Below are 16589 nucleotides of genomic sequence, written 5' to 3'. Positions count from 1 at the left end.
TTTAGGGTTGGCGGGCCGGATGTGGCCCGCGGGGCGTAGTTTGCCCATCCCTGAACTAAACCCTCCTTCTACTCACTGTTAGCAGACTTCATTAGCATCTCCTTCCAAAGTGTGGATATAAATATTTAATCTTATAATTTCATGTTTACAGCAAATTGTTTAACTTGCAAGCTGATGCAACTGAATGCACATCTTAAAAACTTCTCACTGGAGCCCCGGAACAATAATCAAGCAGTAAGGCGGCATATTTCCCAAGAAGCGTTTAGGGAATGAAAAAAAAAATACAACTCTCGTACAGCCTTTAATCATTGTCTTTGATCCTTCATGCAAATGCGTGTGACGTGGTGACTGGAAGCAAGATTTCATTTGAGGGCATGAATCTCAGTCGAACGGGAGGTTTCAGCTGTTTTAATGGCAGCCGCCCCACTGGGAGCAACAGCTTCATGGTTTTATCCTAACATTAGTGCCAGTGACATCTTTAAGGAGGACCAGTAGTATTTTAGTATCCAATGGGGTTGACTTCCACTTAAGAGGCTGCCTGTCTGACTTTGATGCATGTCCGTTATACTGGACGAGGGAGAGGTTTGGAGGCGGGGTGCTAGAAGCACTGTTATAAGATTATTTTTTTGGACTATAAATCGCGTTTTTTTTTTTTTTTTCTTCATAGTTTGGGTGGAGGGGCGACTTATACTCAAGACCGACTTATATGTGTAATTATTCACAAATTTTTACTTGATCATTAACACATTACTGACTTACTAGTATAGTTGATCACTTCACATGTTATTTTCACTTTAAACCACCTGAGGGCGCACTATGGTTGTGGAATAATTGGAGCCTCACTGACAATGAGTTCCATTCACTGACTTCCAGAGTCAGGAGATTTTATGATTTGAAGTGACACAGATGGTTCGATAAACTTGTTATTTATGTTATAATTATTTGATATATAGTTTATTTAGAGTAGCAACGTCTATGTTGTTAGACTTCAGTAGTTTCCGATTGTCGAGCAAGGCCGTGAAGGCAGTTGGGGGGGGGGGGGGGGGGTTTGTTGAGTGACACAGCGGTTGAAGAATTCGATGGATTTAATTATTTGGAGTGACACGGATAGTTCGTTAAAATTGTTGTTTATATTACATTTATTTGATAGAGGTAGTCTGACGTCAGCGGCGCACGTAGTTCCAGAGTCAACAGCTGTTTTATTTATTTATTTATTATTATTATTATTTTTTTTTTTTTTTTTAAGTGACACAAGGCAAAGATTCCGATGGATTTAATGATTTAGAGTGACACGGATGGTTCGATAAAATTGTTGTTTATAGTATTGTTATTTGATATACAGTCAAACCTCAGTTTTCGACCACAATCCGTTCCAGAAGGCTGTTCGAGAAGTGAATCGTTCGAATTCCAAATCTATTTTTTCCCTTACAAATAATGGAAAAAAATTTAATCCGTTTCAAGACAAAAAACGCCTTTTTTTAAGCATTTTTTCATTTGCGCATTTTTGTCCGATCGTGCAACTGCAGCGCACCGCTGAACGCACAACCGTAACGTGCCGCCGACTGCACCAATGCACCGCGCTGGTTGCATTATTGTGACAGCCGTCGCTGAAATTTAGAAAATATTTTTAAAGTCCTTCAGTGCGCATGGAGCTTAATTTGGTTCGATCGCGCAACTGCAGCGCGCCGGGCGCTCACTGCCGCATTGCTTTAAGAGCGTCTTTGTGTTTTAGGATGGCTTTACTGCTCCCACTTGCTTTCTTTGGAGGCATGATTAGGGGTTAATACAATCCTCAAAGTAACGAAAATACAATAACAACGAATGGAGTCAGTCGGTATCCGGGTCGCGCGGTCGGGTTTTCTCGGGTCCTCTCGGCTCATCTCGCGAGGTTCGACCTCCGATTTTTTGTTCAACAACCGAAGCAAAAAGATCTCAAATTTTTCGTTCGAATTCCGATTTGTTCGAGAACCGAACCGAGGTTTGACTGTATAGTTTATATAGTGTTATATGGGCCTGTGGAATAATTTATAGTTTATACATCATTATATGGGCCTGTGGAATGATTCGAACTGCAAGTGACGACGACTCCGACGTCAGCAGCGCGCTGCACACGCGGCGTTGTTTACAGAAAGGACGAAGAATTCGATCGATGGATTCAATGATTTGGAGTGACACAAATTGTTTGATAAACTTATTTATGTTCTAGTTATTTGAATAACTGTTAATGTTGCGTCAGGCTCATTCTCGGCTCCTCGTTTGTGTTTATGTCACGTTAGCATACCGAATCGTGTAGCCTGTTTTTGCTGGTTCATATCTGTACTTGGTGTTGGATTTTGTCAAATAAATTTGCCCCAAAATGTGACTTGAACTCCGGTGCGACTTATATATGTTTTTTTCCTCTTTATTGTGCATTGTATGGCTGATGCGACTTAAAACATAAAACGGCTGTTGTCAGGTTCATGTTATTGTTCCTCCACTGGCAACTTAACATGGTGAACCCCCCAAGGATCAGGGCCTGATCACGAGTGGGATTGCCTTTACAGATAGCAAGATAGAAAATCTAACTCTGCCTGCAAAAAAAAACAAGAAAAGCGAGACTTTGTTGAGCACTCCCTGTAAGCCCTTGATGCACAGCACACGTGAAATGGCCAGGCGTTTCACAAAAATGTCCAGCTGTACGCTTACAAAGTACTGTAAAGGGGAAATTGCTGTGGGTGCTCGGGGAGAAGAAGGGCGAAAACATGAAAAGGGTACAAGACAAAACACCAGACTCACACTCAGGGGAGACAAGGCGCGAGCACATTCTGTTGCAAATTTAAAAATAATGTCGACAAAATTGAGAAGACCACTTTAAAATGACAGATCCGATTGAGGATATCACTGCGTAGAACTCCTGACAAATTAGTGCAAATCATTTTACCATTCCTTGTGATGGTTACAGTCATTTCAAATTAAGTGAAACTTGTTTCTGTTTCCTGTGATGCTGGTCAACATCATTGTGGTCCAAATGAAAACATTTGAAATAATTCCATAATCAAATTGGCCCAGTTATAAAACGTTTGAAATGTTAATGTTAAAATGTTAAGACAAGGTTTTAGTGATATTGTGACAACGTTAACGGCCTTAAAAGCGTAGAAATACTACTACTACTCTGGTAACAGCTAAAAACAGTAGTTATCAAGTGGGCGTTGAGGTGAGTGCTACAGGTTAACATTTGCAGTCAACTCCACTTTTTGGGAGCCTCACAATCTTTATGACACTCAATAATCTACAAATTTGTGGCTACCGGTGGCCCGTTTGTAGCTCATAAAACTTCTTGTCGGCATTCACTCCACTCACAGTTTAGCTGAACTCGTGTTGCCATGTTTTATGATAATTTGCCCTTCAAGTTTACAATTATTTCCTGAGATGGACTAGGCCAAGTTTGAAACTACACAAATTTAAACTGTAATTCATATATGTTGCATTTAGGTTTTTGTATTTTTCTGTATTTATTGCAGAATTGCATCCACAGAAGATGGCAGAATTTATCATCACTTACCGTACTCTTTGGCCTTCACTCATCTGAGTGCTGTTCTCAGTTAATTAAACATTTAATTTCAGAGTCAACTGTCATTAATTTTTAGTGCTTAGGCCAGTGCAATATCCTGCAAGTCCTACTGCATGTTCTGTTTGATCTAGGTTAAATGTCATTAAGTGTCAGCAAAGTGTTGAATCTCAGGTAAAGAAAGACATGAAAGAATGATGTCTAGATAAAGATGCAATTTTTAACTACTTCATAATTCGACATCTGTTGTTTTGTTCTGGCGACTCATTTTTGACCTACAGGTATTAAAGCAATTGAGCTCTAGTACATTGCCTTCTTATGTGAGTGGCACAACGTGCCGAAATCCATAATACTTTTGCTGTGCCTTTACAGCTTTTATGTACTGCACCTGCCATCCAACTGACTCTTTACAGACTATTTGGAGCTTGGACACAAGATAAACATTTGCGAGGAAGACTAAATGTCCATTTGTCACTAGAGACTGGAGGCAGGAACTGGTGCCTCAGGGTGGAGAACTCTGGGAATGAGGCATTCATTCCTCCATGGCCTGGCGGCTGATGGACTCTGACCTAGCACCCGTCTTTTCTTAAAAACGCACGTGTGGGGGATTTACGCCATTTGTACCTCAACCTGCTGTTGCTGCTAAAGTATCCTACTTCATGATCTGTTTATAGACAACTTAATAATTTGCTTCATATTTGGATGGAACATTGGTTTCATTCACGTTCACATTTCTCATGTACATTTCTGAAAGAGCTTATTAAATAGTGAGACACTTGATGCCACTGTTGCCTTTCTTGATGCTTTTTCATACAGTCAAACAACAAATGATTGTGTAAAATTTGATTTGGCCAAGCCAATGTGATAAAAACGTCTGATCCTCGTTTCTTTTAAGTTTTATTCTTACATAAACATCCTGCTAGTCAATACGATAATGCAAGTGCAGGCTTGATGAAGTGTCTCGAGGGAGGGGGGCAAGGTGTCAGCGCCGAAGGGTCGAGCAGATGTTGAGTGGGAGGACTCAAGAGTAGCTGTTGACTTGTCAGTAAATGTTAGAGGCTCACGTCCTTTTGCTTGAACACAGCAATTTACAGCACAAAGTGCTATTTTTCTCAGTTCAAAGCTTACTCATCCAAGATTATAGGTTCAGGTGCAGCTATTTTCAAAGCGGGAAAATTGTGCAGTTGGTTAGGAAGCACCAGCAAAGGTATTCATCTGCACATCAAGTTTAGAAATTAATGCTATGTCAGGGTCCAATTGGACATAACTCCCTATTTTGTCCGGAAGTGATGTGAAATGAAAGCAAAACTGAAATCATGTTCTATGCAGTGTTAATTTGTGGTCAGGAAGTTTTTCTCAATGAATTTTTACAAATCAAAGTCAAAGTCAAAGTCAGCTTTATTGTCAATTTCTCCACATGCCAAAGACACACAAAGAAACCGAAATTTCGTTCCCCCCTATCCCACGGTGACAAGACATGGCTCACAACAGACAAACAAGTAACAAGTATAACAAAAGCGTGCTGAATAAATAATGAATAAATAACACAACAATAAATAAATAAATAAGAGGAGCAGAAAAAAAAGGAGCAAGTGCGCGTACAGCAGACATTCCCGAAAATAGCGCAACAGTGCCACACGCTACGCAGAAGGGGGTAGCGAGTTCAGGGCCCTAACAGCCTGGGGAAAGAAGCTGTTGGCAAGTCTGGTGGTGCGGGAGCGCAGGCTCCTGTACCTCTTCCCAGAGGGCAGAAGGTCAAACAAAGAGTGAGCCGGGTGACTCACATCTCTGGCAATCGAGGTTGCCTTGCGGGCGAGATGGGAGGTGTAAATGTCCTTCAGGGAGGGGAGCGAAGCACCAATAATCTTACCAGCCGTATTCACTATGCGCTGCAGGGCCTTCAAGTTCTGTTCAGTGCAGTTACCACCCCAGACAGCGATGCAACTGGTGATGACGCTCTCAATAGTGCCACGGTAGAATGTAGACAGGACTGCCTGAGGAGCACATGCACGCCTGAGCTTCCGCAGGAAGTACAGGCGGCGCTGAGCTTTCTTTGCCAGTGACGAGGTGTTTGCGGACCAGGAGAGGTCCTCACTGATGTGCACCCCCAGGAACTAGATATGTATGAAGTGTTGCACATATTGACCAGAAAGGAACTACAAGCCCCTCTCTAATGGTCTTTAAGGTATTCCACAAAGAATGCCTTGAGACAATTTAGTTGAACTGCATTCATAATAAATCATGATGTATTCTGACTAAAATCTTTGCTTATTTGTTTTAACATTTTATCATTACATAATGTACACAAGGGCGGCTCAGGTGGCGCACTGGGTAGCACGTCCGCCTCACAGTTAGGAGGGTGCGGGTTCGATTCCACCTCCGGCCCTCCCTGTGTGGAGTTTGCATGTTCTCCCCGGGCCCGCGTGGGTTTTCTCCGGGCACTCCGGTCTCCTCCCACATTCCAAAAACATGCTTGGTAGGCCGATTGAAGACTCCAAATTGTCCCTAGGTGTGAGTGTGAGTGAGATTGGTTGTCTGTCTCTGTGTGCCCTGCGATTGGCTGGCAACCAGTTCAGGGTGTCCCCCGCCTACTGCCCGATGACGGCTGGGATAGGCTCCAGCACGCCCGCGACCCCCGTGGGGACTAAGCGGTTCAGAAAATGGATGGATGGATGGATAATGTACACATGTGGGTAGATTGTTGGCTCACTTTGGGTACAAAGTATTAGAAAGCTAAAGTCATCAAATTGTACAATGGTTAAATGTGCTTTTTGTTTCTTGAACAAAACCTTTTCCATCCAGTATCGTGTGTATTTAAGTGCCAAATGTATATTGTACTTTTGTTGTTGATGAAATGTTAAATAGAATTGGAGTCAGATACCCAGTAATTTCTTACTTGAATATTACTCGCCACCACCAAAATCACTTTGTGTGCACCCATTGGTTTTAGAAGTCAAATAGTCAGAGGCTAAATTTATACGGTCCGCAGGGTCCCCTGCTGGTGGATTGAAACACTATAGTGACAGCAGCTGCGCATAATGTCAGTTTCACCATGTGACTCTGACATTGCACCCAGAGGAGAGAGCTGTTTGTGTTGTGTGTTGATTGATGTGTGAGTCCCATTAGCGTTATCCTCTATAAAAAAAAAAAAAAATGATACTCGCAAATAATACCTTTGAAGCAGTGGCTGCTGTGGGTTTAAAAAAAGAAAAACTCCCAAAGCATCCTTAAAAGGGAAATTTATGAGGCTGGATGCCAGTATACCTCCAAAGAGTAACTCTGGGAGGCAATTATTGCACCCTCAAATGTGATACAGGCAAAAATGATTCATGAGTTTACAATTTTAATGAAAGGGAGAGTTGTGATATTGGAGAGTGTCTCCTATCTTAATGTTACATGATAGCAAAAGATGCTTTTTTGGTTCATTAAATGAGCTCTATGGTATGGCATTCTTTACAACCTATTAGTTTTGTTAAACTGATATTTATAATTTGAAACTATTTGGAATTTGCTTCTTAATGTTGTTATCAAAGTAGTTTTGTTCAATAAAATCCAGTTGCTTGTATTATGTTGGTGGTTAATGGTTTATTTTTTCTAAAGTACAGTGTTTCCCAACAAACTGACATAATTTTAAATGCAATTATCTTGAAAAAACTACAGAGTGATATTGAACAGTTTAGGTGTTGAAAAATGATCATTTTGGTACCAAGTTCAAAATTGATTGCCATTTGGTGAGGTTTTTTTTTTTTTCAAATTTTCCAGACAATTTTGAAGGCACATAGCACAGTCTTGGATGTGCAAGCATATTCAAGAACACAAAATGACTTCATACTCTATAGGTGAATGGCATGGCTCAACCCCAAAACAGATTATCCGCCTGTGAAAAGGTAACAAATAATTGTGATACCTGTACATTGGATACTGAGGAGAATCAAGAAAAGCATAGAAAAGCATAGTGTATGCGCACACATCATGTAACTTCCCGACCATGCTTCATCTTTCACGTTTAGTCAAAACTGGACACATAAAGCAAAAAAACAACAAAAAACACAGGCAGAGTTCCCATAAGTCTTAACTACAACTCAGGTCTCCTGTGACATGTTGTCATCTTGCATAATGGCAATTTAACCTCCCAAGTTTTCCCTTTTGTTTAGGAGGTTCTACTTCAAATTGTGTAATCAGTTAATTAGTTTATACTGTATATAACCTTAATCTGATGTCCTTTTTTGACCACAGGAGAGACAGCGACTGGAGACAATCCTTAATCTTTGTGCTGAGTACAACAAAGGAGACAGCACTAGCCCCGATCCACTCAGCTTTGGGAAGACGAGTTTTCCAGGAGGATTTTCAGATGGCTCAGTGCAGGGGGCATCCATCGAAAGCATCCTTGGAGGAACTTTGACCTCAACCTCTTTGCGTCTGGCACAGAGACAGAGGGAGAGCGATGAGGAGAACCTAAAGGAGGAGTGTAGTAGTACAGAAAGCACTCATCAGGAGGTGAGGACATCACCGGCTCCATGCACAGCATCTGCGCTGCTCAATGGAGGTCAACAGGTCAGATGGAATGCTTCGTTCACGTATGCCCGGCATGCCGTAGCGCAACCCAGCATGTCCAAAAATTATCACTGGCTTCATTGAATTCGGAAGCTCATGATTAGTATATTTTACTGACTCTCATCAAAAGGCTAATATGATTATTTATATCACAACAGCAGTTTTACACCACATCGTAAAGCTACAAAATTACTGGCCGCATATGTAAAATCCAGGTTCTGTTCCCCAACTGTGTCTCTATTCATAGATATTTTTCAGTGTGTTTTATTATTTCCTTGATATTTCTTACTAGGCATATTATTCACGCTGTTTCCTAAGTATAATTTGACATTGTCTGCTGTGCCTGCAGCATGAGGACATGGCGAGTTCTGATCGAATGGAGCTGGGTTATCTGGAGGAGGAAAGAGTACGTGTTCTGTCAAGGCTTGATGAACTCAAAACCCGGCTGACGGAACTGGAGCAACAATACCAGGAGTCCAAACAAGAGGTAAAGTCAAGTTAGCTCTAAAAATAAATTATGCTACTATTTAACTCGAAATCCAATGTGTAAATATATATTCTGTGTACAAAGACTCCCAGGCCAAAAGGACAATCCCCTGAGATGGAGAGTTACTGTCATTAATTCTTACTCCACAAAGACAATCTTAATTAGAATACTATCTTTACATTAGTGGGGGTGCATACAACATAATGATGCAAAGAACAGTGTAGCATTTGGTTCTCCTTTAAAATATTTTCCACTATTGATGTGACCAATAACACGACAACCTATTGAAAAAGAGATTTTATGTCTTCAACTAATTAAGTTAAAATAAACAATTGTAATAAAGTAGTTGTGCAAGGCAGCACACAATCATATAACTGGGATGTCACATTCTAACTCATGCTTACTGGGAGACAGCTCATATCTGCTGCCCTTTAAAGTGCCATTTATTAAACCTAAATAAACGTTAGCTCTTGTGGTAGGCTATTTTGTAGTTACATCTTACAGCACAAGCTACATTATTGTCTGCAAGAGAGCGTCCACAGCATCATCAACATGTTCGGGCATTCTTTGTGGTGGTCAATGTTAGGTCCCAAATTATTCATTCTCTATATCAATGATGTATACAAAGCATCACATGTACGTACTAATGGATCTTATTGCTAGAGGATACTGTACTCATGTTTTTTTTTTCTAATAACTCCTCATGTTAGCCAGTTGTAAAAGTGATAGAAAATTACAGATCGAGTGGAGTACAATAATTAAATTCTTGGGGAGGGGGGGGGACAAAAATGACCAAATTAACAATGACAATATTGTTAAGGATACAGTCCAGAGTATCAGATGCAAAGCACTATTAAAGCAAAAGAGGTTCTGAATCATAAATTACTCCATATTCTCTACTATTTAGTAGTAGATATTTCATTTACAATTTAAGTTATTGTGCTGGGGTGTGGGGCAATGATGTCATCATTTCAATACTTATCCTAATCATTATGAAAAAAGGGCAATCAGGAACAGTATATTTACTGTGCGTTTTTTCTTTCTGTTGTTTGATTGTCCATGGTGTACTGTCATTGTTTATATTTATATATAAGGTGTGAAAGGAATCTACCGTATTGGCCCGAATATAAGACGACCTTGATTATAAGACGACCCCCTCTTTTTTAAGACTCAAGCTTGTAAAAAGGCTTTTTGAACACCAATTTTAATTTTTATACAGAAAATAATTACAGTACATCTGAAAATAATGATAACACTATAGCCGAGAGAAAAAGCACGTTATTTTGCCTCATTCAAATCATGCAAAAAATGTCTATCACATCTTAATATCTGAACATTTAAATATGTTAACTAAAGTGCAATCGCATTTGTAAATGAATGGCTTCTGGTTTTTGAAATTTAAATAAAACATTCTACTGTGATAAAACAACAAAATTGCAATAACTGCATTAACCATCAAAGTGAAGTCTAACTGTAACTATAGTCTTGAAATAAATCAGAATAAGGAAAAACATTGCAATAAAATAATGCAAAGTCGTTTAAACTTGAGAGTAGCTGAGATCTGTCATGTCAGATTATTAATCCTCACAAACATCCTCTGCCTTGCTGTGCTCAGTGTCACTGTCCACGTACGCGCACACCCTCCTGTCGAACTCTTGAAAGCGGCCGATCTGAGGACCACGGAAAGCTTTCCTCTGATTGTGACCATTTTTTAGGCGATCTTTTTGAGCTCTCCATCTCTGTACATTACACTCTGTGACACCATATTTCACAGTTGCTTTGCAATTGTTTGAAGTCTCTGCCTCATTTATCACCATCATCTTGAAGTTTGCATCATAACTTCTCTTCAGCTGCCGGTTAACCTGGCCGATCTTCGACCCACTTTTCTCCAGATTGTCGCTACGTTTCTCCATTTTCTGTTTTCTGTTCTCTTATTTTCTTCTCTTTTCTTTTTTCCCGCTATATTTTATTTTTCTTCTTCGTGCTACCGCTATTTTTATTTTTATTCTTCGTGACAGGGGTTCGCCTTGGACTGGGGAGTTACCGTAATTTCCAGACTATAAGCCGCAACTTTTTTCCAATATTTTGGACCCTGCGGTTTATAGTCAGGTGCGGCTTATATAAGATTTTTTTCGTGATTTTTGTGATGACTTGATCACTTTTACTTTTAACACTATTATATACAGTAAAAGCTACAAAACAAACTGACAAATAACTCGTTTTCAAATCAGACGAGTAAAAACTGGTCAAGTATTTAAAAAAAAAAGATATTATTAAAAGTGAAGACAATTTGCAATTCTAGTAATGACACATGAATTTGATGCACAATTTGTCTTCGCAGGCCACAAAGAATGATGTGGCGGGCCGTATCTGGCCCCCGGGCCTTGAGTTTGTCACCTGTGCTCTAAACCCTTTCTCTTACTCTGCCATGTCACTCAGAGATTACACAAAGCAGTGGCGCTGTTCGGACCATCTGCATTGTATTAAAACCCAATCAATCAGCATTTAAATTCAATTCTTCTGACATTCTGCTCACCAAAAACAAGTTGTAATGAATGTAAACTTTTAATGCATTTTATTCAGAAGGTTACTTTGAACCTTAAACGGCGGCGCGGCGTACTTATGAATTTTTACGGCCTCCGGCATCCAGGGGGCGCTCTAGCAGGAAGCAAGAGCAAGACAGACGAAGAAGAGATAATGCGCCGAAGAAGACGTGCTAGTTTGTGTTTACATTTGGCGCATCACGCACACACCCGCATTCACACAAAGACAGGAAGCTTTTATACACAAACCGTCATTATGGGGGACAAAAGAAATGCATATGATGCCGCTTTTAAGCTATACGTGTCGCTCGCTAGTTTAATGTAATTTAGCGCTTTGTGCATGAATAAGATTAGCATGAATAGACCCTCTTCACACTCTGCATAAAACCGACGACGAAAGAGAGACTGAGAAAGTGTGAGGCGGAGGATATCTAACGCTATTCCAATTGGACACTAAGGAGGAAGACTTCGATGGTTTCAGTGCACAGGAGGCAGATGAAGACGGCTCTTTTTTTACTTTTACTGGTGTGTTTTTTTTAACCAGCCCTGTTAGTGCTGTGCTACCGTATTGCTGCTGTGTTGCTGCTGTGTTACCGCCGCGTCTCAGTGACTATGCTGTGTTACTTCCGTGTTGCTGCGGTATTACTGCCGCGTCACAGGCAGTGTTTGGAAAGAAATGTTAAGGTATGTTATTAAAGCTTTAAAAAAACTTTCTGTGTCCAGTCTTTCTTTGCTAATAACTCGCGTGCACACTTCCGCGTTGCTGCGGTACTACTGCTGCGTCACAGGCAATGTTTAGAAAGACATGTTCAAGTATGTTATTAAAACGTTAAAAAGGCTTTCTATGTACTGTCTTTCTTTGTAAAAAACTCGTGAGCACGTGCGGCTTATAGTCCGGTGCGGTTTATATAAGAAAAAAACTGAAATATCGCTGAATTTTAGCTGGTGCGGCTTATAATCCGGTGCAGTTTATAGTCCGGCAATTACTGTAAATTCAGCATTCGCTTTAAAGATATCTGGCACCATCTAGCGTTGTGAATGGGTATAATGTCTAGACCCCGAATGTAAGACGACCCCCAGTTTTTCAGTCTTATTTCAATGCAAAAAACGCCGTCTTAAATTCGGGCCAATACGGTATCTGTTGCTGGTACTACTATAAGCTGAATAGATATGGCCAGGCATGTCAGTATGATACAATGTCAAAGTCAAAGTCTCCTTTATTGTCAATTCCTCCGCATGTCAAGACACACAAGTATGGTTATTGAGTGTATATGTATGTAATAAACTTTTCCAGTCTTATTTCGATGCAAAAAACATACTTTTATATTCGGGCCAATACGGCTATTTGCATATTCTGTGAAAAAAATCTAATTTTGTTACATGATGTGACTTTGCACTCCTCTAGGCTGAGATGGAATGTGCCTTGCTGCAGGGAGAGAGACAGGCAGAACTCGACCAGATCGAGGTGGAGATGGACATCATCAGTCAGCTGCAGCGCAAGCTAGATGAGCTGGAAATTGCCATTCAGCGAGAGAAAGACAAGGTACAGATCATTTCGCGGAGATTATTTATCTGCTGGTAGGAAAGAGAAAACACACGCACAGTTTAACTTTGCTTTTTTAACATCACATAAGACGACAGTTCCTGTTAGTTCATCACTGTGGACGTCAATGTATAAGATGTGGTAAGCATCTCTGAGTCTGAGCCATAATAATTGTACGATTTTGAAGGCATTCAAGGGATTGTGAACATTTGCTTGCATGACCTTGAGACCAATCACTTCCCTGATATTAACTCTGCTGCTTCATCTGTTAACATCTTCTAATTTCCCCCCCGCTTCTTTAAATTCACTTGCTGCTTGTCTGATCCATGTTTCTTTTTTTTTTCTTTTCCATTTCTTAATGACTTACATGACAGACCTTGTCAGTCTACCCTTTGCTCTGTTACACAACTTTGTCGCAAATAAGGATCAGGAGGGTATTGTAGAGGCTTAAAGAAAATATTTTCTTCTGACCACGAGCCAGTTTTAACAGATGGAAGATCAAAAAGACATTTGGAAAACCCATGTTTTTATTATTGTCAATTTCATGTTTACGTATTTATGTCATATTTTGCAAGAATTGTAATACATCAAACTCATTTTCTGGATGAAAGTGATCCATCAAGAACAATTGGTCTACTGTTAACGTATTGAGTTCTTTATTTGCATGGCGTGAAATTTGAGCAGTGTGTCTCTCTCTCTCTCCCCCTCCCTCTTCCCATTTTTCTCTTTCTATTCCTCCATCAACCCCCTCTCCAACCGTCCATGCTCTGTGTGGTTGTGTGCACTGTCTTTCTAGGAGAGGGCTAATGTGGAGGCCGAGCGCCGGGCCCTACAGAGACTCCAGGAGGGCCATGCTGAGCTGAAGAACCAGCTGCATAACTGTCCCGAATCCCTGCGCGAACAGTTGCAGGAACGGTTCAAAAGGGTGGGTCGTCAGTAGTAGAGCAGAAGTACTCCAGCAAAAGAGTTCAGTCAACAGCCCCCCAAGGGAACTCCATCCAAGACACAGCTTTTGAAAGTTCCTCAAGGCTTTGCCTCCCATTTAAAGCTGAATTTTGTTACACCAATACTAATCACCATACCTCAACCCTGCACAATATAATGTGGTGATTTAAAAGACAATACAAAACCCATTTTTACCAATTGAATTGTAGTCCCATTGAATCACACGGAATTGAATCATTCTGCTATGAAATTCAATGGTCTTTCAGTCCTATTGCACATCATGTGTTGAGATACTATGGTTCAGATTGTCTCTTAGTAGAGAGATGTACACCCCTTTTTGCGACATAAAAAATGCTTAGTTACCAAAAAAGCCTGTAAATATTTAAAAGAAAAATCACTGGTATAGTTTTCTTTAAAATTGTTCAATTTATAAATAACTTTTGAGTACTTCAATTTATACTGTTTTGTGTGTGTGCTTTTTCTGCATAATGTATACATCCAACAATTTAATTTAATTATATTGTAAAATAGATCTTTATACGCTTGGCTCATCGCATTGCAGTAAACTCTGGTGTTGAAAATAGACAATCCCTAATTCTGGAACACGTTTTGCTGTCAGAGTTTATGATCGCAGACTTGGAGCAAATTGTCTCAAAGAGAGCAGTAAAATGAAGCCCCCCCTCCAAAAAAAAAAAAAAATTACACAGCAGAGACACAAAATAAAAAAATGAATGTTTGTTGTCAGAACCAAATACTGTACAACCTTAACATGGTTGTCAAACATGTTTTTGTTTGTAATGGAATGCTTTGAGGTCAGTCTTAGTGAGTTCGGCTTCCAAGCAGTCTCCAATACAGCATGTTATAAAACATTTTCTAAGAAGAAATGCATCAAAAGAAATCTGAAAACAAATGAATACGAAAGCCAAAAATCTAAGAGAATAATTTGGCTTTGTAGTCTGACTGGTGAACTTTGATGATAGTTGACAAAGTAACCCATCCCCAACTTTGACATATTCTTTTAAAAATGTCACGCTCTTCTTTGTAAACATCAAAGCAACTGCCGCGGACCTTGAAGTTCATTCGTGCTGAACAAATGTGTGTCTATAAAGAAGTCAGGGTGGCCCATTTATAACTGTTTTGTGTAGCACATCATACCTGTGAGATGGCATGACACCGACTTCAACTGATTTCCTTGCAGCATTACAACATGCACTGTACTTTAGTGATGCAGTCTGGCAGACACTGTGCATACAATAACAACTGTCTTCATAAGAAGTCCTTGTAGTGGCCTTCACAGATATGTCAATCACACAGTGAACATTTTTCCCATTTAATGCCACGTCAACTTGTTTCTGCAACTTCCAATATTGACAAAGAATCAAACGAGCAGTTCCTGGTAATGTCAGCTCTTGCCGAGGTATGCTGGCAAAGTGTGGCTCGTGTGAATGGTTGCGCTGCACTGCGTGTGTGGTTCTCATCTGCATTTCTTACGCAATTTGTCATGGCTGGCTTACTTATGTTAACCGCACACTAATCAATTAACATGGACCAAAACTAAAGTAATAAACTACTGTTTATTTTATTTATTCAAAGGGAAGGTCAACCCCAAAATCGTCCTCATAATAATATGTTCTATGCAGCCCAACCAGAAGAAACAGTTTTCTCAATAATGTTTTGTTTGTGGACTATACCTAAACGAAACAGGCAAAATCCACCTGTTTGTATCCATCACAGTAGGTGGCCATTTTGCCATTTGCTGTGAACTTAAAATTATTTCACAAATGTTAGTTTAATTACATCTCTTGAAAACATGCTGTCCAAATGTTGAAGTCAAAAGTATTTTGTTTTGCTCTTGGAAGCAAACTTGTGTAAAAATTACTTTAAACTGGCTTAGTGGTGATTATTCAACCCAACATGTCACATGTTGCCATTCGTTAGGATGGAGAAGCTCTGGAAGCAGGAACCAAGAAGTTTGAAGATCTGGAGTTTCAACAACTTGAGAGAGAAAGCAGCTTGGAGGAGGAAAGGGAGACAATGAGCCAGCAGTTGCTACAGGAGAGAGCAGAGTACCACAGCACTGTTGCCAAGAGGAAGGTATGGAAGCCTACAACACATTCTTTCATCTCAGGAGGCCAAAATGTATTGAAATAGTTAGCATTTTCGTGTAATTAGTCACAAATAGTATATCTGGTTGGAAAAATTTACTTACTTTTTCACTAAGTAGCGCAAATATTTAAGTTCTTTCCTCTAGAATAAGATAGCTGGTCATAGCAAAATCATTGATGAAGAATACCGTATTTTCCGAACAATAAGCCGCACCTGATTATGAGCTGCACCGGCTAAAATTAGGATATATCTTGTTTTTTTTCCTATATGAACCGCACCAGACTATAAGCCGCAGGACTTTTAATTTTTATTACCATTTGTAAGAGAATACACGCAGAGAATTATCAGGAAAGATATGGTTCTTTGAGGACGCATACCTTTTATTAACATAATGTTTAGTGACAGAGATGAAGAAGCTCTGCAAACATACAAACATGTATAAATCTCAGTGTTAGAGATTTGCTCACTCCAACTTATTTTGCAAGAACCAAACAGAAGACAAGCAAGTTCTTGTAGACACCTGCAGGTGGAGAGTCCATTCGTCGCTGTCTGAACAGCGATTATCGAATGAAGTCTGAAAGGTCTCCTTCCTGCAAGGGCATATTTATTAGGAGGAACAGAGTGGGGGTATGAGTGGGCTGAATAGAAAGCCCTTGTCCTCTAGTCTAAACATCTCAGGGGATGTTTTACGATCTTGTGATAAGGAGGACAAGGTAAGGTATTTATTACCTGTTGCATTCCAACATAATCCTATGATAAAGATAACCTGGAAAACCCTAACATCTCCCTCCTGTTTTATCATATGATTATGCTACCCCAAACAACAAAGACAAGTAAGAAAAAAACACATATATATGTATAATG

The 16589-nt window shown here is 39.9% G+C and overlaps 1 protein-coding gene across 16 annotated transcripts in view; it reads left to right on the top strand.

Annotated features, from left to right (window-relative positions):
• phldb1b (pleckstrin homology-like domain, family B, member 1b) overlaps nucleotides 1-16589 on the top strand; it is a 154998-nt gene that overhangs the window by 102365 nt on the left and 36044 nt on the right. For 12 of the 16 annotated variants that reach the window (XM_049725637.2, XM_049725640.2, XM_049725638.2 and 9 more), the window contains 5 exons: nucleotides 7784-8101; nucleotides 8451-8588; nucleotides 12537-12674; nucleotides 13471-13599; nucleotides 15558-15713. In XM_049725637.2, coding sequence (XP_049581594.1) covers nucleotides 7784-8101; nucleotides 8451-8588; nucleotides 12537-12674; nucleotides 13471-13599; nucleotides 15558-15713 — 879 coding nt within the window. The remainder of the gene's footprint in view (nucleotides 1-7783; nucleotides 8102-8450; nucleotides 8589-12536; nucleotides 12675-13470; nucleotides 13600-15557; nucleotides 15714-16589) is intronic. The other 4 variants (XM_049725648.2, XM_068651425.1, XM_049725642.2 and 1 more) reach the window with 3 other exon arrangements.

Source organism: Syngnathus scovelli, chromosome 7, assembly GCF_024217435.2.
Source record: "Syngnathus scovelli strain Florida chromosome 7, RoL_Ssco_1.2, whole genome shotgun sequence".
Taxonomy (NCBI): Eukaryota; Metazoa; Chordata; class Actinopteri; order Syngnathiformes; family Syngnathidae; genus Syngnathus; species Syngnathus scovelli.
The sequence above is the reverse complement of the archived record's forward strand: the minus strand, read 5'-3'. Positions and strand labels throughout refer to the sequence as shown.